The 21620-nt window shown below is 37.1% G+C and overlaps 2 protein-coding genes across 2 annotated transcripts in view; one reads left to right on the top strand and one right to left on the bottom strand.

The window, feature by feature from the left end:
• LOC134223106 (uncharacterized) overlaps positions 1-21620 on the bottom strand; it is a 258705-nt gene that overhangs the window by 12723 nt on the left and 224362 nt on the right. The gene's annotated exons all lie outside the window — the stretch shown is intronic.
• Positions 1371-19978, top strand: LOC134221402 (uncharacterized). The gene is made up of 5 exons (XM_062700594.1): positions 1371-1603; positions 1667-1798; positions 1876-2020; positions 19599-19702; positions 19865-19978. Exons 1-5 carry the CDS (start codon positions 1436-1438, stop codon positions 19976-19978), a joined length of 663 nt encoding a protein of 220 aa, XP_062556578.1. The 5' UTR covers positions 1371-1435.

The raw sequence follows: 21620 nt of genomic DNA, 5'->3' as shown, positions 1-21620 counted from the left end.
ATTGTCGCTTCGGTTCCCTTTATACTGCAGTCCGAAACATGAGTGGTACTAAACTGTCAAACGTATGTATGTTTCCTTCATTGACATTTAGATCATCTATCCTCGCCAGCAAAAGATGTCCCGGACAGCGACGACAGCGACAATCTTTATCTAGTAACTAAAATACCCTTTGCTCAAACTTATGTTTACCTCCTTCGCTTTCCGTAAAGTTTGTTTTGAAAATTTCACTTTGAACAACGTCATGCTTGTTTTGCTTACAGGATTCGGTCAGTAGTGCCAGAATTTCAGAAAGTGAAATGTTTCATTAAAACAACCAACATTTGCAAAACCATTCCGAAAACAAAATAATATTGCCGATCTCACCAATTTGAAGAGTTATGTGTAGATTGTGATTTGCCGAACTCTTATAAAGTGCAAAAAGCGCAATATTTATTTTTCGTTAAATATTATGTATACACCCAAAAAAATCTACAAGTTGTTTCCACCTGAAAGCACTGTCATTTAATTTATTTACTCTTTTTTGAATCGGTCACTGTTTTTGGTTATTAATTTGATTGCTGTATTCCGTGCCGGTGTCGTTCGATAGTTTATCAAATGGTATAGTTTATTAATACCCGTTATCAAATTTGGTTACCTGTCGGTCGCACTACTGTTAACAGTGTAAAGTGTAAAGTATAATGATACTGCGCTGCCAAATGCCCAAAAGCCCAGATAATAGAGGTAATAGACTATAGAGGAAGATTGTCGCTGTCGTCACTGCCGAAACATCTTTTGCTGGCGAGGATAGGGCACTAAATGTCAACGATGGAAAAATCAGTACGTTTTGACAGATAGGTAGCCAACATGTTTGGGGACGATAACAAAGGGAACCGCAGCGACAATCGTCCTTTATAGTTTATTACCTCTATTGCCCAGATACAATGGTGAGCGCAGCGGCGGGTTTGACTTGTGGAAATGCACACTTGTAGCACGGCCTTAATACTCGTGCCCGTCAATTATGCTCTTAGAAGTTAGTTATAAATATCGATATATATTTAATGATTTCATTCATTATCAATGCAACATTTGTGAACTTGGCAAAATAAACGAACAGCAACACTGCTTGCTAGATATTCGAAAAGTTCAATGCAACTTGAAGCACACTACGTGTATTTGGATGTTTCAACGCAAAGCGAAATAAATTCGCTCCGTACGAAACGATCAAAGCAAAACAAAGGTGCGGCACTGTTATTTTACTTTGATCCAGAGATGATGAGAGCCAGAGAAGTATATCTGGCTACCCGGCCAACTACCTAAATGTGTGTTATGATATTGGCAACGTGGAAATATGAGTGTTCTTCGAGTGACTTATTCAAACAGGTGAACGGCATTTTGTTGGAATGTAAGAGAAGATTTTTTTTTTAATTCGTTTATTGGTTCTAAGTGATAAATAAGAATGCCATTAAAGTGTTCGGCATCGTTTTGTGATAACAAACAGGATAGTTCATTGAAGAACGTCAGCTTTTTCCGATTTTCCAAAGACGGCTTGTTACGGGAAAAGTGGATTGAATTCTGTCGGCTAATTCCTAATCAAAACGTGAAGGTAAATTCCCGGTTATGCAGCGTAAGTTATCTTAGAAATTGTGTTAGAATTGATAGTAATTATTGGATGACAATCAAATTGCAGCTCCATTTTCAATACGAACGAGATTTATACATCGCCACGGCTGGTGGAAAGTTGCTAACTGCTCCGGGTGCGGTACCATCTTATGATGCTGTTCCGGCTTTGAACCAAAACGAAGAAGTAACAAATGTCGAGGTAAATATTTAAAGTAGACTATATTTATTCAATGATCTTTTGTATAGTGTTATTTATATTTACACGTTTCTTCCTAGAATACTGAAGAAGTTCCGTATATGACAATCTGCAATCAGCAACTATTGTCGCCAAGCTGCTCCAATGAAACTATTGGAACGACCATTACAGTGTATTCTAACGAACAGCTGGAGTCGTCCATAATACCAGAGCGACTCGAAAAATGTAAAAAAAACAGGTATAAATATATTGCATGACGGAGCTGATTTCTAAACTATAAAATCATCTTTTCTTCATCTCTTAATTTCTTAGACTAATCTTAAGGACTTATTCGACTACGAGAAGGAAAAGATTTGAAAATGGCAACACGTTTGACATATAAGGAAGTGGATTTCCTTAGTGGAAACAAATTAGATGCTATGAAAGTAGCAAATTCCTATAAGCTAGTCAATCACGATGTTGCCGCCGCATTCCGTTTTATGAGTGCAGAAACTGACCGAAAAGAGATCCTAGCTACTGCTTTGTGGATTGAGACTGTTTGGTGTTGGTTCAAATTGATGAACTCAAGACAATTTGAACTAGGTCTCAGTTTACAAAAACCGGATGTCTACAAGCAAACTATATCATTTCTTCGTTCATATCGCACATTTATTTTCAACTGTCGGGTTGGAATAAAAAAAAACGGTGGAAACCATGGCAAGCTGCATCAATCTTGTGCATTGATTCTATTTTACGACTACAATACTTTTTCTTGTATGGTGAACGATATAAGGTGTTGTTCACGGCCAAATTTACCCAGGACTGCGTGGAGAACATTTTTTCTTTACTTCTATTTAAGCAAAAGCGCCCAACGGCGCTACAGTTTAAAGATAATTTGAAACTTTTATCTGTTTCCCAATTTATGTCAGATATTCCAGGTGCGTCATATGAACACGAAGAACAACAATGGTTGGCGAATTTCAGTGGATGTGTTTGAAATCTCAATTCAGCGGATTCATTGATCGAGCCATCCTGCGTTTTGCGTAATGTGGATGATATGATGGAAATCGAATATTCAAACAATGTGTTTGAAGATGTAATTTTTGATAATCCTGAGCGAAACCAAAATTTGGTATGTGTGTGTATGTGCGCAAAAAGTCTAGCCAACTTTTCAGGCACTTAACCCTAACAAGTCGGCACGGCAAATGCTGGGTAAAGCGTACCATTGGTACTTCGCGTACCTGAAGGAATAAAATAGACCCCATCTCGCGGTCCTTAGCCTCTTACCCAGCAACTCCTATCCCTACCTCCCCGTGGTGCTGGCCGGGATACGAGCAACTTTAGGGAAGATCGGGTAACCAACCCCGGTGGGAACTATGGTCGTATGCTGACAGGGAAGGGGGTTTGCTCCTCTCCGGAGGTGCAAATCTTACTGAGCGTCTGTTCTCCATGTCAGGATCGGCTCACAACAGCGCCTGTTCTCCATGTTAGGGCGGCTGATCATCGTCCGAGTGCCAGCGAGGGACTCTAAAGTGAAACTGTGCACCATGGTCCACCGGAAATAAGGAGGAATGGTCCTCCGGAAATTTAGAGGGTTTGGTGTCAGGCCCTGCAAGCCAGCCAAAAAAAAAAAACTCACGCACAAACAATCAACAAGAGAGTACGGACCGGAACCATCGGCGAAGACCACTGCGACGAATGAACCCTAACAAGTTACATACGAAGCAGAATCCTGTCCCATTGTTTCCTATTGAAAATTGGCCGGATCGGACTATGGGCTCAGAAGTTATGGTCAAAATACTTTTTTTTTAGGCTACAACGAGTGGAAAAGTCTAGACCTTTTTCCAGGCACTTACCCTTAACCGATTTTCTCGCAACAAGTTGCAGGCTCGGTAGATATGCCCAAAATATTTTTTTTTTCATACCAAAAGTGCGTAGAAATTACTCACTCGAAAAAAAAACGAGAAAGGCACCATCACCGCTAGGTGGATTAATCTGGGTTTTTTTACACCTAATATCGAATGTAAATATAATGTAAGGCGGATAATGTTAACTGATATGAATAAAAATGTATAATAGTTGAAAGTTTTATTATTTCTTTACTCGTGCTACATTTATTTTTCTGGTTCAGCTATGAAAATATTTCATGTCGGGAGTGGTGCTCTGTGGTCTCTGCTTTGATCTTGTCGTACGGAGTGATTTTAACAACAATATTCGTTTTCATATCCTCAGCTGATAGACATATTTGAAAGTTTTCGTCCAAGTACTAATTTGAAAGCTCATTTTCATTATGCGACAAGCAAATCAAGGAAAAAAGTAGAAGGTTGTATCACAGACATGACCGCAAAATCAACGTAGGATTACGTATGTGCAGCGACTCATAATTAGTTGTCTTTAATCATTTTTCGAATTTGATTTTTAACATTTATCAATTCACGCGCCAGATGACTAATAGCAGAAACGCAGGCAATTAACTATACAAGTTTTCAACAGTACCTGACGAAATTCGTTTTTTTTTTCAATAGTTTGGCACCTTTATTCAATTGATTGTTATTAATAGCTGTGCAAAATCTTAAAGAGTTTGTCGATCGATTGATAAAAAAAATCATCAAAATCGGTTGGAAGATGGCTGAGTTATTAGCCTATACTTCCTGACCAGTTTTCGTGACGGTCTCAAATTTGATTCTGCAGAATGACCTCCCTATGTTTTCCCGAAGGACGTATTCTACGTAAAATGCTGTGCACCACTGCTATACAACGTTTTCAAAAGCCGTAATGTAGGCAATTATTTATGATGCGTGTTACACTATGGTGAAACCAAACGATTGAATCGAGAAAGGCATCGTCACCGCTGGCGCTAGGTGGATTAATCTGGGTTTTTATTTCCTAAATTTCACATGTACCGAATGAAAGTAATCAGAGCAAATTTTCTATTTAAAAAATTCCTTGGGCTTTTTGAGTGTTGATAATCAGTCAATGAGTTAATATGCCTTCTGATTTATGGTGAAAGAATGAAGTTTGGCAAGTGCATACAAAATAGTGGCTACGTGTGAACATCCTTCGGATATGCCAACAGGACACATACAATGAGCTGACTTAACAAATCCATTGTGCTCAATAATTATTCACGCACAATGTGGTTGTTCCGATAACCGCATTGATTTCTGAACCTGCGATTAGAGCGGATATTATTGAATTAAAAATAATAATGCGCACAAATGTAACGAAGAGCTCACTTTTCCACAAACAACGAGGTAATTATTAATCACACATTCTTTCACAGAGTTCACATATCCTGCTTCAAACTTTCTATAAGCTTCCAGGCTTGTGCTGCTTCTGAACCGTAGCTAAGGGTATGGAGACTCATGGTGTAAGAGATAATCCACAACATTGCCTGTGTTAACCGAAGCCGGACTATCTCTTCTGTTCATCCTAATGTCGAATGGATCATGATTATTTACGATACTGATCTTTTCCAGATATTTGGTAATATGTGCTCCAAAGGAAATGGACGAAAAATACATTTTGCACTTGAACTTTATCTTCGAGTTGAAATTCTTCTAAGTCTGACACGTAAACAACAAAGCCGGTAAACGTCAAAGACGTCAAGGAAGAATATTCTCCTTAGCCACCCTCACGTGCAGCGCCCTATTGCCGTGTCAGTCGCACCAAGGCGGTATAATTTGAATTAAGCAGTAGGCCATGATTGCCACACGATCAAAAATGTACTCATATCACTGAACACTAGAGTGATACAAATTTTGACTTTTTTGCTCCCCGATGCTTAAACGATTGCATTTGCCTTTTTCTTTATCAATCCTCCTAAATTTTTAGCTAATTTGTATGTAAATTTAGTGAGCGCGGTTTGAAGTTTGTATGAAAATCACTATGAGAACAGTAACTTTCATGGAAAACCGTTCCCCAACGGGAAGCGTTAGCCATTAAAACATGTAACTACATCGACAACAAATTTTACAAGGAAATTTGCCGTCTTTGTTGCGAAACGATTTGATGCTCGCAAGAAAAGATACTAAGCAAATACTGAATCGTGAGAAATTCGATTTAACACGTAAAAGAATAACATCAATAACAATAATGAGCATTTTTGTTTTCTTCATAACTTTGCTTCCAAACGAAAAATCGCTTCGCAACAACAACTACTTTCCAGCTTGAGAAGTATTCTCAAGTATATTGTAGGCAATGTGTTATTATATTATATTTAAATAGTCGATGGGCCATCCCACGGAACGATCTTTCACATAAGGGTAATTTCTATACAAACTTTGAATGACGTGTGCACAGTCAAATTACATCCAAAACTGCTAAAAATTTAGGAGGATTATGAAACTGACAAATGCAATCGTTTGAGCATCGGGAGGCAAAAAAGTCAAAATTTGAATCACTCTACTGAACACGGCATACAAAAACCAAGACAGGCTGAATGTAAACATTCAGCTAGAATGTAAACATGTACCGTCACTACTATCTTCGCACAAGCTGAATCGAAACGAATAAAAAATAAAAATTTGGCTATAAAATATGCGTGACTCTTGAAGCGTCATTTTTCTTACGAGCCTACCTTGTTGTCTGCTAGGATGTTGTCTGTATTCCGTGATCACGGAACATCAACAACTTGCTTATCGAAACTAGGAAAATTTGCTTCTCGGAGCTATTCCTCCATGAATCGCATTTTTTTAGTAACAAGGTAAATATTCTTTTGAAAAATCAAACAGCTTTCAAATAGCTAAATTTGCATTTCAGAATTCAGACTATTTGCTTCTTGGATTTCGAAAATCGCTCTTGGATCTCGGAATACCTTTGCATCTCAAAAGCCGGAAAATTTGCTTTTCAAGACTTGGAACCAGAGCTTAAAATATTCATCTTCATGACGCAACTTCGGTCCGAATTTTGACAAACATCGCATGAATATTCAAAACATAGAATGACATAGTCAGACGACTACTCCACCAATTCATTCATTCGACTATCACTGAGTGTGCTTGCTATGTGCAGAAAAAAACATAATTAGCATTGTTTATATTGATATTTACCGTTGAAAGTGCTTCGCGGATGAAAATCGGATTCAGTTCTATGTGATAAATTACTTTACTCATTTAAAACGTGTTCAAATTTCAGATAATTTATCAATTTGTAGAATGTGCATAAATATTCAATGACTAATATTCAACTGAATATTGACAGTCCAGAGCCGACTATGAATGTGTCTGGAAGTGAGCTGACAAGTGAAGAAAGGTGGACTTCACCAAACATTTTCGATTATTTTACACTCTGCTTGGAACTTATAACTCGTAAAATTTGCTTCTTGGAACAGGGAGTGTTTCTATTCAAAACGCAGAGAACACCCATCTCGAAACTAGGATAATCTGTTTATGGAAACCCTGGAAAATTGGATCTGGAACTTCTTCAGAACTAAATGAGATTTTCTCTTGAAAATGTTTTTCAATTTATTGACAGCTTACAAATATTTGCTTTAAGTCATCTGATATTTGGTCCAATGAAATCAATAACGACATTTTTCACCAGCACCTTTATGATCCCAATTTTACACGAAACTGCTGCTGCATTATAAAGACATCTATCCCACAAAAAACACTTACTTTTACCATTCACAATATTCAACCAAATTACACATTTAAGTGTGGAACTAAATAAAATAACTATACATAGTTAAATAACGAAAGCTCTGGGAAAACATGAACCGGTTGATTTCAAAGACTACTATTATTTTCCTTTTGCAAAACAGATCGTCTTAGTTGCAAAACGATCTGATGATTGTAACGAAAAAAGGCATAGCTTTAATATTTTTATTCTGCTTCCCTTGATTGCGTCCGATGTCAAACGGATATTCGCCCTAATTAAAAACTAATTGGCTTAATCTAATCCTGAAACTAATAAAAATAGTTGTGCAACTGTATTTGAAGTACTACGGGAATTTAATGAAATGGATTACTTATTCAATAGCAACAGTCAAACCTTAAAATGATTGAATTTTTAAGGGGAGATCTAGTTATCCAATCAATATAAGTGGCGCCATCCCTTTGTGAATAACGAAACTAAAGATGTTTCGCCCTCTCCGGCATTCAACCGCTCTCTAGTTGAAGTGTCTCTTCCTACAAAGACAACCGAAGCATGATTTCGCCCCAAATGGAAACTGCGCATGTCCAATTTTTCCCTCTTTGGAAAGACATGCACCACTATTACGATCTGCGAGAAGGCGAACAAAATCCACCACCCTCTATACATTTGTGTCAATGAAGGCGACGAGAGAATCCAACCGCGGGCATTCACGAGTGTATGGGTGGTGAGCAACTTTTCAAATTTTAAAAGCAAACCTCTTTGGCGCGCTCGGTTCGCTGCAGATTGGAGTGGCGAAAATTCCGGTACAGTGCAACTGATGCAATATGCTTCGCCCACCAGCAACCAGAGGAAGTGCATGTTGCTATTGCTTCTTCGGTGGAAGAATGTTTGCGAAACTCTTAATGGTTGGTAAGAAAATTCATCAGCAAGATGCATGTACTTCAAGTAAACTGGTTTAAGCTATGATTGAGATAAAATATGACTGATAAATGATTATACTTGGTACCCAACATTTATTTGTTAAACGAACAGTTTATTTTTCATAATTGCATTGTCTCTGCAGTCTCACTCTACACCCAACCAGCGATTTTTGGATTTTCTAACAATTCTGTTTAAGAACCTAGCAAAACCTGTACAAAAACTGGTCAAATTCCCAAGTGTTAGATTCTTATACAAAAAAATAAAGCTCACAAACAAATATTGTAAGAAAAGCTTGCAAAATTGTAAGGTATCATACAATATTTATGTAAGAATCTAGCATTTTCGTATACGCACAGTTCACCGCGTATTTGCAACTGAATTTCCGGAACAAAAATAAACATCATTATTTGTTTAGTTCTGCTGTCCAAAATAAGATACAATGTTGAACACATCGACCAAATCAAAAAGTCAGTTCCGAGTAGTGCCATCCTCATCATCACAAAGCCCATCTCCCCAGGGAGAACCACACGAGATCACGTGCACGCGCTTCATTATAACCGTCCCAACGGAGGTCCTCAGGACAGGATTGCTTAGGCACTCAATTTACCCATTGTCAAAACGTGTTGAGAAATTGTAACATTAATAACGGTCAATAAACGACTTGCTGCCGTTGCTACCTACTTACTGATGATGCAGTCGTAAACTGAAACGAAGGGGAAAGGGTCCGGGTCGGAACTGCATTTCTGGTTAGCTTCGATGTACACTTTCCTTCCATATTGCTGTTTGCGAGGGGTGCATGGACAATGTAGTGCCATTTGCAAGGCCGTTCGGGAAATGAAAGAACTATGGTGCTGAATGCAATTCAAGAAAAAGTTAGTTTATAGGGGAAAATATGAACGGTGAATTATGCGAAGCAGCATGGGAAGGACGTCGTAAATCAGTATGGTTAGCAGCGGAATAATAAGCGTGACAGCCGGGACAACATTTTGCAAGCACCGCCGACGAGGCTTGTTCTGGATACACATAAAAACACAGTTATATGTGAATTTAGGTGAGTCATTTTCTACTTTTTTTACCTTCATGATATACCTACATTCAATTTGACATTGACCATTGAATTAAAGACTGGCATGCATTGGGCAATTTGATATATTTAGCAATCTGCCTAAGAAAGAATGTTGAGTATGCGTTGACGTGTGTTGATACGTATCGAGCTGACGTAAGACTATACAAAAAATGAATATTATTGCTACAATCTAGGACTAAGTCTGCCTAATGAAATTTTCATAAAATTATAAGTGATAAACATGATGATTATTTATGTAGAAAAGAGATTTTCCAATTACAGAATAATTGCAAAATTACTTTTAGTTGTGGTGTGATGAAATTTCTATAAACTTCAAGTCCGAGAAATCTGGAAAAACCCTTAGATTGAGAGTATGGATGGCCATTGTTGAAGCGGAGAACCCAGTAGAAACCAGCATTATGATGGAGAACCGGGCTGCTAGAGGGGATTGCTGTCCTGCATTGTCGGCAAGCTTTTGCAGTATCCTAATGATCAGGTATGGGACCTAACTGGTTCCATACGTAAGAAGAGGGGCTAAGGAAAAAGGGGAAATCCGAATTATCTCGTAAGTAAGGGTATGCGATAACAAACTTTTTAATGGCGGAACGAAACGAAACTTTTATTTTTTCCCACGGAATTTTTATTAATTTTTTTTTTGAAATCGTTAAAAGGTCCATCAACATGATGAGTGAAAACCTCTCAAAAGATAAATATGATCCATCCATTGGGTTCGTGATCAACAACTTTGAATAAATGTTCCTAGCAGCACGCATGTTTCACATAGGCTACTGCAACATATATGTGACCGGATTTAGTCAAAATCAAGTTGTTGCAACCCTTTTTGTTTGACTTGTGCTGCATGGGGTGCCAATAAAACCATATAATTAAAATTATATGGATTGCTGGTCTAATCCATGAGCAAAATGACATCTTGCCTTAATCACCAAATAATTTGATTTTTGTTTCTTGTTCATATCATCCGCATCTTCAACATCACAAAGATTGATCGGCTTGTGATCTGCAAGTTTTCATGGTAACAATTTGCCAGTTTTGAAGTAATATTTTAACACGTAGGGGAAAACGGACTATTATGGAAGAGTGGACCATCATGTCAGATTCACATTGGTATGAGATTTTTGTCAAACATACTGAATATCCTCCATTTTATTCCCCAATTCATATATTTGAATTGGGGAATAACATGTTACTGGGCCCTATTTTTATAACTAAGGAGCTAACTCTGTGGGGAAGTAAGCGAGGTGAATTGTCCATGGTTTCAGTATTTTTCGATGTTCAGTGCTGTGCAATTGTTTAAAGACAGAATCACCGTCTTCGACTAGAGGTCGCCAGACTGAATGCTTTACACCTACACTCAGCGAACTGGGCTATGGAAATTCATAACTGGCGCCTTAGGAATATTCGGTTGTATGACATTCGCCAGAAAGTAATTTGCCAGAAGGCCTTTTGCCAGAATCAATTTTCCAGAATGGACCATTTCCCAGAAAGCCATTCGCCAAAATGCACCATTTCCCAGAATTGGTCATCTCCTATTTCACAGGCTCGCGTTTGTCAAGTATGCGCAATAATTCTTAAGATTGTATAACATTTCACCGAAAACTATTTCGCGGAATTCATTTTCGTGCTTGAACATTTCGCGGAATAACATTTGGCGGTTTGTAACTTTTCGCGGTACGACATTTGGCAGTTTGTACCTTTTCGCCGAATGACTTTTGGCGGTATGTACCATTTCGCGGAATACACCATTTCGCGTAAAATTTATAATAATAGCCTTTGTTCATTCAGCATTCCTACAATTATTACCTGCGAGGTTTCTGGGCCAGGTTATTGCGCATAAGCCCCAAAATTTTATTCCCATCTTTGGGTTTCCGCGCCGAGCACTCGGCGACAAGGAGATAGTGGTCAAGTTGGTACTCCTGATTTTTTGACAACTGATGTCGATTGGTTGTGTGAGTGCGCCGGTGTCAAAAAATAGAGCTTTTAGCTGAAAATTTAATTGTCAAATGCACATTTTGACAGCAATATAGATGTATGTGTGAATAAAATGTGCAAATGCTCTATCGCGGAAGCAGTCGCTAAAGACAAGTGTCAATGGTTTCAGTGGTGAAACGAAAACTTTCAATGCAAAAATCAATACCATTTTTTATTAATTCTTTAAACACGAGAATAACACGTTAAAACTTTTCTGCCTAAGAAGCCGAAACAAATTTTTTCGATAAATTTCTTAGACCGGGCCAGAAATTGAGCTCAGCTCCTTTAGCATAGTATTGCTTGGCAGCCACCCATCTTCCCGCACGGCTAAGGAAGGCCACCCAGAATATTTAGAAGAAGTTTTCAAATTTTCAATTGTACCTTATATCGGGCAGATAAATCCATTTAAAGAAAACGTTACCTCTCCTTTCGCCTTATACCGAGCAGACGTGTTCTTTTAAAAAAGGCATTACCAACTCCTTTCGTCTTATACCGGGCAGATGCATCTATTTAAAGAAGGCGTTCCCTGCCTTTGCCTTATACCGGGCAGACGCGTCCTTTTAAAGAAGGCATTATCAACTTCTTTCGCCTTATACCGGACAAATGCATCCATTTAAAGAAGGTGTAACCCCTCCCTTCGCCTTATACCGGGAAGACGTGTTCTTTGAAAGAAGACATTAGCAACTCCTTTCGCCTTATACCGGGCAGTAGATATGGTGGGGTTTCAGGTTTTGAAACTCGCAACCCGAATCGAACCCGAAGCCGGGTTTGTGTCGGGTTCGGGTTTGAAAAATGAGTACAATATCGGGTTTGGGTCGGGTACGAGCTTAAAAAATAAAATACTGAAAATTATTTTATTCAGTTTTGTTAATTGTGAGGCTAGTTCGTTGTTTGGGCTGACATTTTTTTTCAATTTCAAGACAACCAGAAAATATCTTGTTTTAATTTTCCGGAGTAAACTTTTGTGTGGGCTTAAATAATTAAATTATGTTAGGTTCGGGTCGAGTACGGATTTACGAATGCAAAAATTCTCGGGTACGGGTCAGGTACGGATTTGCATAAAATCCAAAAAAAAAAATTAGCCCAGATTTCATGTAATTAAGCAGAAATCGTTAAATACTCGAATGATAATTATTCTAACTGAATTCCGTAAATGGCATTCCGCGGAATGATTTTCGGTGAAAAGGTACATTCCGCGAAATGTCTTTCGGAAAAAAGGTTCATTCCGCGAAATGTGTTTCGGAGAGTTGATACATTCCGCGAACTGTCGTACAAAATAGTATACAACCATTCTTAACGTCAAGTCGCGAATTTTTGGCATAACTATGAACAGCGTCAAACGGGAGGGTCATTTGGCATGAGGGACATTTTTCATAATTTTGCTTTGTTGTTGTTTTATAGTTGTTTTCTACTGAGGAATATAACACCGCACCGGTCGATAATAAAACTGAAAATACCTAATCTGTACATAAGACGTAAGCACACTAAAAAAGCGTTCATGAATTCGTGAACTAACAAGTTCACGGTGTATTTTTTCGTGAACAACCGCCACGGATTCGGGAACACAATCACGTTTTCTGGAACGTTCTGGAAAACGTGACTTATGTTCCCGAATGCATGAAATAAATCACGGTGTATTTTTGCTGGTTCACGAATTCGGGAACGCTTTTTTGCGTGCATATATAAGCCGAGTATAGCAACTTACCCGGATTAAGGCAAAAATGGCGAATGTGATCCTTTCTTTCAAATAAGTGTTTGTCCGGATAAAGGTGTATGTGATCCCTTTTTTTCAAAATAGGTGCTCGGATTAAAGCAATGGTAGATGTGACTCCTTATTTAAAAATAGGCGTTTGCCAGGATTAAAGCAATGGTGGATATGATCCCTTCTTCAAAAGAAGGCGTTTGTCCGAATTAAGGCAATGGTGAATGTGATCCCTTCTGTGTGCCATGAATTTATAGTTATTTGAATTCTCATTTGGCAGTATGTAATATGCATAATATCCATTTCCGATATCTATCTCATCGATCTTACGTCTCACATGACTCGCCAAACGCAACCATGCCAACGAGGCATAATTTGAATTGAGCGTCAGTAGGCCAAGACTTAATACACGTTTGCAAAGCAACCAGTTTTTCCCCTAGACGACACGTAAGTACTATGTTGTCCCCGATAAATGCATAACGTATTCGGCTGGTCCTTTTCCGATGACACAAGGCCACACACCTTCTTTAAAAGTAAGCGCTTGCCGGGATTAATGTAATGGAAGATGTGATTCCTTCTTTGAAAGTAGGCGCTTGCCCGGATTATGGCAATGGTGGATGTGAACCATTCTTTAGAAATAGGCGCTTGCCAGGATTGAAGCAATGGTGGATATGATCCCTTCTTCAAAAGATGGGGCAATGGTGGATGTAATTTATTTTTCAAAAGAAGGGGCTTGCTCGGATTAAGGCAATGGTGGATGTGGCCCCTTCTTTAAAAAAAGGCGTTTGCCACAAATGAAGCAATGGTGGATGTGATTCCTACTTCAAAGCTAGGTACTTGCCCGAATTAAGGCAATTAAGGCGCTTGTCCGGATTAAGGCAATGGTGGATGTGGTCCCTTCTTTGTAAGTAGGAGGCAGCGAGGAGGCAATGTCCCAGTGGAGATGTAATGCCAATGAAGAAGAAGAAGAAGAAGAAGAAGAAGAAGATGAAGAAGGTGTTATCCCTTCTTTGAAGATAGGTTTTTGCTCGTGCCCGTGTTTGAATATGTCAAGTGTGAATATGATTCCTTCTTTAGAAATAGACCTCTTGCCTAGACTTGTAGATATAACTTCTTCAATGAAAGCAAATGGCGTCTAGTATGACTTAAAATGATATGATCCAATTGTTAGATATGATTTAATTTTTGAAATGAAGTTTGCGTCTGGAATGAGGCGAAGAAATATGATATCCATTCGTAAACAATTTGTTTGGAATTAGACAAATATGTTTTTTTTTTATTAATAGTATCCATCTTTCTGAGAATTGTCTAATATATGTTAAATAATCCCTTTTATGAAAAGCAATTATTCCGCAAATCCCTTCATTAGTAAATAATGCCAAATCCCCGTTATGCAAAATTACCTTCTTTATATCATTTTTTTTTCTATTCTTTAGCCACCAATAATAATCGGAATTTCCAGTTTTACTATTTCTGGGGAATGGTACATTCTGGCAAATGGTCTATTCTGGAGAAAGGCTTTCTGGCATGTGGTCCATTCTGGCAAATGGGTTTCTGGCAAAAATCATTCTGGCAAATGGTTTTCTGGCAAATGTCATACAATCGAATATTCGACTGATTATTCTACCAACGCATAGTTACCTTCCCGACTATTCGAGCGTTGATGGGCGTGTGGTCTACATATAGGCTGAGGCTGCAAAATAAAATGTCCATAAAAAATTATAAATTTTCCATAAACAATTAGGAAATTGCCAATAAAGAAATCAGGGTATGAGCAATAAATAAATATGAAATTTCCACAAATAAAACAAAATTTCCATAAATAATTAAGAATTTTCCACAAAACAAAAATAAATAAGCACTTTTAAAAGCAAAAATTGCAATTATAAAAGAAAAATTTTCCATAAAAAAAAATCAAAATGTCCCACGAAAAAAAAAATACAAAATTTCCATAAATAAATCAATATTAGCAATAAAAATTTACAAAATTTTCCACAAAATAAATATTTTTTCCATAAAAAAATAAAAAATTTCCACAAAATAATCAACAAAGAGCAATCAAAAAATAAGAAAATATCCATTAAAAAATACAAGAAAGCAATGAAGCTGATGAAATTTTACATGAACCCGGGTGATGATGGTATTTTCTACTCATCAAAAACTTCCTGAGAGCTCTTTATCCTTTTTGGTTAATTTATTTAACAAATGTTTTCAATTGGCATACTTCCCAGATAAATGGAAAAACGCCAAAGTTGTTCCAATTTTGAAGCCGGACAAAAATCCAGCTGAGGCTTCTAGTTATCGCCCAATCAGTTTGCTTTCTTCAATAAGCAAACTGTTTGAAAAGATTATTTTAAATAGAATGATGGTTCATATTAATGACAATTCTATTTTTGCTGATGAACAATTTGGTTTTCGCCATGGGCATTCAACGACCCATCAGTTATTAAGAGTAACGAATTTAATTCGGCTCAACAAATCTGAAGGATATTCGACTGGAATTGCTCTTCTTGATATAGAGAAAGCATTTGACAGTGTTTGGCATGAAGGTTTGATTGTAAAATTGATGAATTTTAATTTTCCTCTGTACATCATTAAACTGATCCAAAATTATTTATCAGATCGCTCACTGCAGGTAAACTATCAGAATTCTAAATCTGATAGATTACCTGTAAGGCTGGTGTCCCCCAAGGCAGCATACTGGGGGCCATATTGTATAACATTTTTACTTCTGACTTACCTGATTTACCACCAGGGTGTCAAAAATCTTTTTTTGCAGATGACACAGGTCTCTCAGCCAAAGGGCGAAGCCTTCGTGTCATTTGTAGTAGATTGCAAAAAGTTTGGATATTTTCTCCACTTACTTGCAAAATGGAAAATTTCCCCGAATGCTTCCAAAACTCAGCTTATAATTTTCCCACATAAGCCGAGAGCATCTTATTTGAAACCTTCTAGCAGACATATTGTCACTATGAATGGGGTTCCAATTAATTGGTCTAGCGAAGCTAAATATTTAGGACTTCTGCTAGATCAAAAATTAACTTTTAAAAATCACATTGAAGGCCTTCAAGCCAAATGTAACAAATATATTAAGTGTCTATATCCACTTATAAACAGAAAATCAAAACTTTGTCTTAAGAACAAACTTTTGATTTACAAACAAATTTTAGACCTGCCATGTTGTATGCTGTGCCAATATGGACTAGTTGCTGCAATACCAGAAAGAAGGCACTCCAGAGGATTCAAAATAAAATTTTGAAAATGATTCTGAAGTTGCCTCCGTGGTATAGTACCAATGAACTTCATAGAATTTCTAATATTGAGACATTGCAACAAATGTCCAACAAAATAATTTCCAATTTTAGATAAAATCGTTGCAATCTTCTATTGCAACGATTAGCTCCTTGTATCCTTAGTATAAAATAGGTTAAGTTTAGTTTAAGTTGAAAAGATTGTAATTCCTACATGGTTCAATTCAACCAGAGGAAAAATTCTGCCAGAGGCAATTGAAATGTATTAATAATAACTAAAAGTAAGTAATAGCAAATAAGGATGATAGTGTTAAGAAAACACGGAACACCTAGTCTAAGAGATGAATGCATGTATTAGATAATTAGCAAATAAATTTAGTTAAAAAAAAAAAAAAAAAAAAAAAAAAAAAATTACATGAATTTTTAACGCTTTTAAAGAAGGGGTCATCTATGGAAAAAAAGCACAGTTTGATTGCTTCTCCATATTTCTTTATGGAAGTTTTCTTATTTTTTTATTACTCTTTATTGATCATTTCGAGGAAAGATTTTAATTTTTTGTAGAAAATGTATTTATTTTGTGGGAAATTTTGTAATTTTTTATTGCTAATATTGATTTCTCGCTTAACTTTTCAAAAGGACCTAAGTAACATTTTTTTCATGAATTAATTTGAATAGCGCAATCAACAGAAAAACATGAAAGCTTTTGATTGCAGTACTCAAATTAATTCAAGAAAAAAATGTTACTTAGGTCCTTTTGAAAAGTTAAGCGAAATTTATTCGTGGAAATTTTGTATTTTTTCGTGGAACATTTTGATTATTTTTTATGGAAATTTTTTCTTTTATAATTGCAATTTTTGCTTGTGGAAAATACTTAATTATTTATGGAAATTTTGTTTTATTTGTGGAAATTTTATATTTATTTATTGCTCTTACCCTGAATTCTTTTTGGCAATTTTCTTTTTTTTTTATGGGAAATTTCTAATTTTTTATTTTAGTCATAGGCTGACCAGATCATTTCAGTGAAAAACCGGGACAAACGGACATTAAAAAAAACCATTTGACAAAAATCAAGAGTTGCGGAAATTTCAAAATATATGGGTTTAAGTTTCATTTTCCGTGTAAGAAGCTTTAATAGTGAATCATTCTCCACCATAACATAACATTCTATAATTGTATTAAGTTAGTTGCGGAAAAATACTAAACTACAAAAATTTCACATTTTGAAGAAGCGCGGACAAAAACACGAAGGAACAAAAAATTATGCTTTTTAAACATTATAAAAAAAAATGTGGACTTTTGATATTTTATCCACTTTTAAACATGCATTAAGGATTTTATTACTGACTTTTGGAATTATTGACTTCCCGTGTCAAAACCCTTTTCATGAATATAAGTGAGAGACAATCTGCCGATAAGAATAACAAGAATCTCAACAAGAATAAAATGTAATTTTAATTATTTCCATGTTTGGGGCATGTGAATAAATGTCAAATCTAATCAGTTCACAGTCCTGTGTGATCGAATTTAATATAAAAGTAGCCTAACACTTTTAGGAATCTTGTCCATTGATTCTGTTCCCATTTCCGCCGGATTGTATTATAAATTGGGTCGAAATTTTAATTTTGCACAACAGAATCCCATAAATCCCGCCCACACATATGGAAGCAAAATTTGCAGACAATCTCATGATCTATAAACTAGCCTAGTACTATAAACTAGTACTAGTACCTGAGGACCAAAATCTGATTAAATTTTCATTCGGTTTGTAACTGCCTTAAACTCGATTTTGATCAGCTGATTCATAAATTATTTTTTAATGTCGTCGGTGAATAATTTCGAAACATTCAGAATTATTCAGTAAGATTATAAATGAAACGATTGGAGATTATGCTGTAAAGCAGATTTGAAAAAAAAAATACCATGAGGGACCGAAATCCGTACAGCACCTTCATGTCATTAAGTCAATGAGATGAACAGTTCGCTTTGAAAATATAACAATGTTAATAATAAACAAATAGCCACCCACCAAACATAACTGTGTGTTAATTTCAACCTGCGAATCATAAAGTAAGATGAACGTTATACAAACGGATCGCCAAATAACCGGTTTACGTTCATTCCACTGAATAAATTTGCCAGATTTCAATGCCTTCGGAACAAGCAGAAAAAAAAGTCATTAAAATAAAACTGTATGAGAAGCAACTGTTGTCATTAACTGATAAAAACCTTAAGAAAAGCCGATCCATGGAAAATACATAACGCATAGATGGCATTATTTTTAAAGGAACGTCAATAATGTGTTTGATTTTAGATTTCTGCCTAAAATATTGATAAGAAAAGTCGAGTCAAGTACGGACACTGAGGAAGACCTTACTGTTGAGGTCGAAATACGTATCTGTCAAGATACAATTAAGTGGTGGAATTCAATGGGATTGTTTAAACTCGTCTTATGACAGGTAAAATGATGAATTTATTTGAATAATATTTTGGAGTGTTTAGGAAGAACCAATGAAAAAACGGGACAAATTGAGGATTTTTTAGATCACGACGGGACAGCACAATAAGGTCTTAAACCGGACTGTCCCGTTGACAAATACGGTATGTATGATCAGCCTATCTACATACCTGCCTCCCGACCTTGAAGTTCATGGTTTGAACCCAGTCTGCCGCACTTTACTTTTTCATCATTCATAAGGCAACATATCTCGCGCTTAGTTTCATAGGAGCGTAACTGTATTAATCGATTTTTCTTAATCGATTTTATATTTTGTTGTTAACTCATTTTTTTCAAAAGCTACAACCGTGATTTTTTATTCTAGTGCAAGATACAATCATCCTTTATCACACCAAACCATAAAATCTTGAAAAACCACATGGTAACTAGTATGCGTTACACATTTAGAATGAGCGAAAATTGAAAAAATGTCAATCGTGTAAAATCAAAGTCCAGTGTATTTTTTTTTTTAAACTTTATTAATGTGTTTTTTAATTCTAGGATTAAGTTCAACACAGAAGTCCAGTGTATTAAGTTGCTTGATTTGCTTAGCTTGATTATCGATGATGCATTTTCGAGTATCAATCGCGCATGTTATGAGAGCGGTTCGAAGATAGGCAATTTCAGCATCACGTGTAACAATCCGGATGAGATCATCAGCTTTCTTATTGAAATCTGAGTTCTGAGAAACAACGTTTGCATTAGCATTGCAGCTATTTTGAGCTTTAGAAGCCCTTCTAGCCGCAGGGTAGGATAATCCTCGATCTACTTTAATCCTCTGTATCTCATTTTCCTTTCGATAGGCTGGACAAACTCGTTCGGATATGGCATGATCGGAGTACTGGAATCGAGCACAGTATTTGTCAGCAGAGTAGCTTTTACCGTCCGTCCAGAGCATTCTCCGCAGGTTGGATTCCTGCCTTGACAGCGCGTGTACCGTATACCCGAAGTCAATTAAATTGTATATAACCGTGTCTTTGGAGGTCAGTATTATAGTGGGAGTATTTTCCCTAGTATTCCCATTTTTTCTTGTAATAAGCCTTATTACGCTCACTCCTTGTTCTTTTAGTGCTTCGGCAAGCTCTTCATCTCTCATATCAAGGACATCTCAACAACTGACTACGCAGCGGGTGGTGTTAAGTACTGGGTGTTCGGTGACGGTAACCGGAGTACCATCGACTAATGACGTCATGGTCATCAAAGCTTTAACTTGCCGTAGATTTCCCCTTAAGCGTCCCTTGAGTCTCAGGGAACACATCTTCGGTTTTGCCGATGATTAGTAGTTATGATTAGTTGCTGAACGGATTTCCTGATGGTGAAAGGAGCTTTTGGAAGAAGGCCTTATGGAGGACTTATGGCCTTATTTCTTATGGAGTCACGAAAAACTAACACACCGAGAGCGTAACCCAAAACCCACCTAGGCCCAAACAACTCGAGTCACTCTTGGTTGATTTCGTAGTAACTCCCCAACAGGTAACTTTTATAAAGAGGCGATCTGCGGGACTGCTCTCTGTTTCTTTCCGCTCGTTGCGGATATTCCATTCCAAGGTTTTGTTCGCTTTCCTTCTGCACTACGGTGATTAGCACAAAGATTAACTTTGGTCTAGTTCTAGTGTTTATGTTGTCTTTGTTCGCTCTTCACGACTGTTGGACTCTTGCCCGTGGGAGGTAGGTATGCGGTGAGTTACTGATCATTCTCTACTCTCGAGACCCAGGTCAATTCGCGGTCAAAGCTCTGACGCCGGTTGAGCTTGGCTTTACTTTTCGATTCGTTAAAATTAGCCTCGACCAATTAGTTCGGCCTCAACCCAATTACTGAAGAAATTACAGATAGAATATCAATTAAAAATTACTCTTTCGGTTCCCCAAAACTAACACTATGTATAAGAATTGAGAAATGAATTGTTAAACTTTCGGCTCCGTAACGCTTAACGGCAATTGAGCCTCCAAAATAAACGAAAAATTAAAAAAAAAACATATTGCCAATTTCTGGAATTCTGGATTTTTAAAACTCTGGCGCCACCAGTAGCAACAATATTATTTTTTTGTGGAATATCTTGGCTGTGCATATGCACAGCACATGTTTCGAAATGGACAAATTGATATGAAATTTGCGAAAAAGAGGCATGGAGTGCGATCCTCTCGTTTAATGAACAATGTGCACTCCCTTGACTGTGGATATACAACAGTAAAGCGCATGTGGAGATTGGACAAATCAAGCATCCGAAAGATATTCAATTTGCAAAAAAGAGCTAACCGCGGTGGATGTTGGTACTCGGATTCTGATGGCTTTTCCGCAAACGTGACCTTTAAGTGGTCTTGTTGTGTAGGGGTTATCACGCCTATCTAGAGAGTAGGAGGTTGAGGGTTCGAGTCCCTCCAAGACACGTGGATTCTTTTTCGCAAATTTCATATCAGTTTGTCCATTTCGAAACATGTGCTGTGCATATGCACAGCCAAGATATTTCACAAAAAAATGGTTTTTGTACGGCCGAGTTGCCGAATAATATGCAATTAATTGTTAACAATATTATTGTTGAAAACGCAATCAATGTCGCTGCCTGTACAGTTTCCAAGTTTTTGCCTTTCTTGTACAACAAAGTTGTACCGAAAGGCTATCATCTCACTCCAAAATCGAGTTTTTTAAAGAAGTCTCGGAGACCCATGATATTATATACTAATCGACTCAGCTCGTCGAGCTTAACAAATGTCTGTCTGTCCGTGTGTATGTGAGTGGATGTGGATGTGAGTGTGTGTGCACATGAAAACCGAAAAACATTAGCCACTTTTTCATATAGTAATTCTTAACCGATTTCATCGCAACT

This window comes from Armigeres subalbatus, chromosome 3, assembly GCF_024139115.2.
Source record: "Armigeres subalbatus isolate Guangzhou_Male chromosome 3, GZ_Asu_2, whole genome shotgun sequence".
Lineage (NCBI taxonomy): Eukaryota > Metazoa > Arthropoda > Insecta > Diptera > Culicidae > Armigeres > Armigeres subalbatus.
The sequence above is the reverse complement of the archived record's forward strand: the minus strand, read 5'-3'. Positions and strand labels throughout refer to the sequence as shown.

What these genes read in the sequence shown, in the direction of transcription:
- LOC134221402 (XM_062700594.1), top strand. Translation starts at nt 1,436, where the DNA reads ATGCCATTAAAGTGTTCGGCATCGTTTTGTGATAACAAACAGGATAGT. An exon ending in AAGAAGTAACAAATGTCGAG is followed by an intron (nt 1,799 to 1,875) that starts GTAAATATTTAA and finishes GTTTCTTCCTAG; the next exon opens with AATACTGAAGAAGTTCCGTA. An exon ending in GTCCAGAGCATTCTCCGCAG is followed by an intron (nt 19,703 to 19,864) that starts GTTGGATTCCTG and finishes TTGTTCTTTTAG; the next exon opens with TGCTTCGGCAAGCTCTTCAT.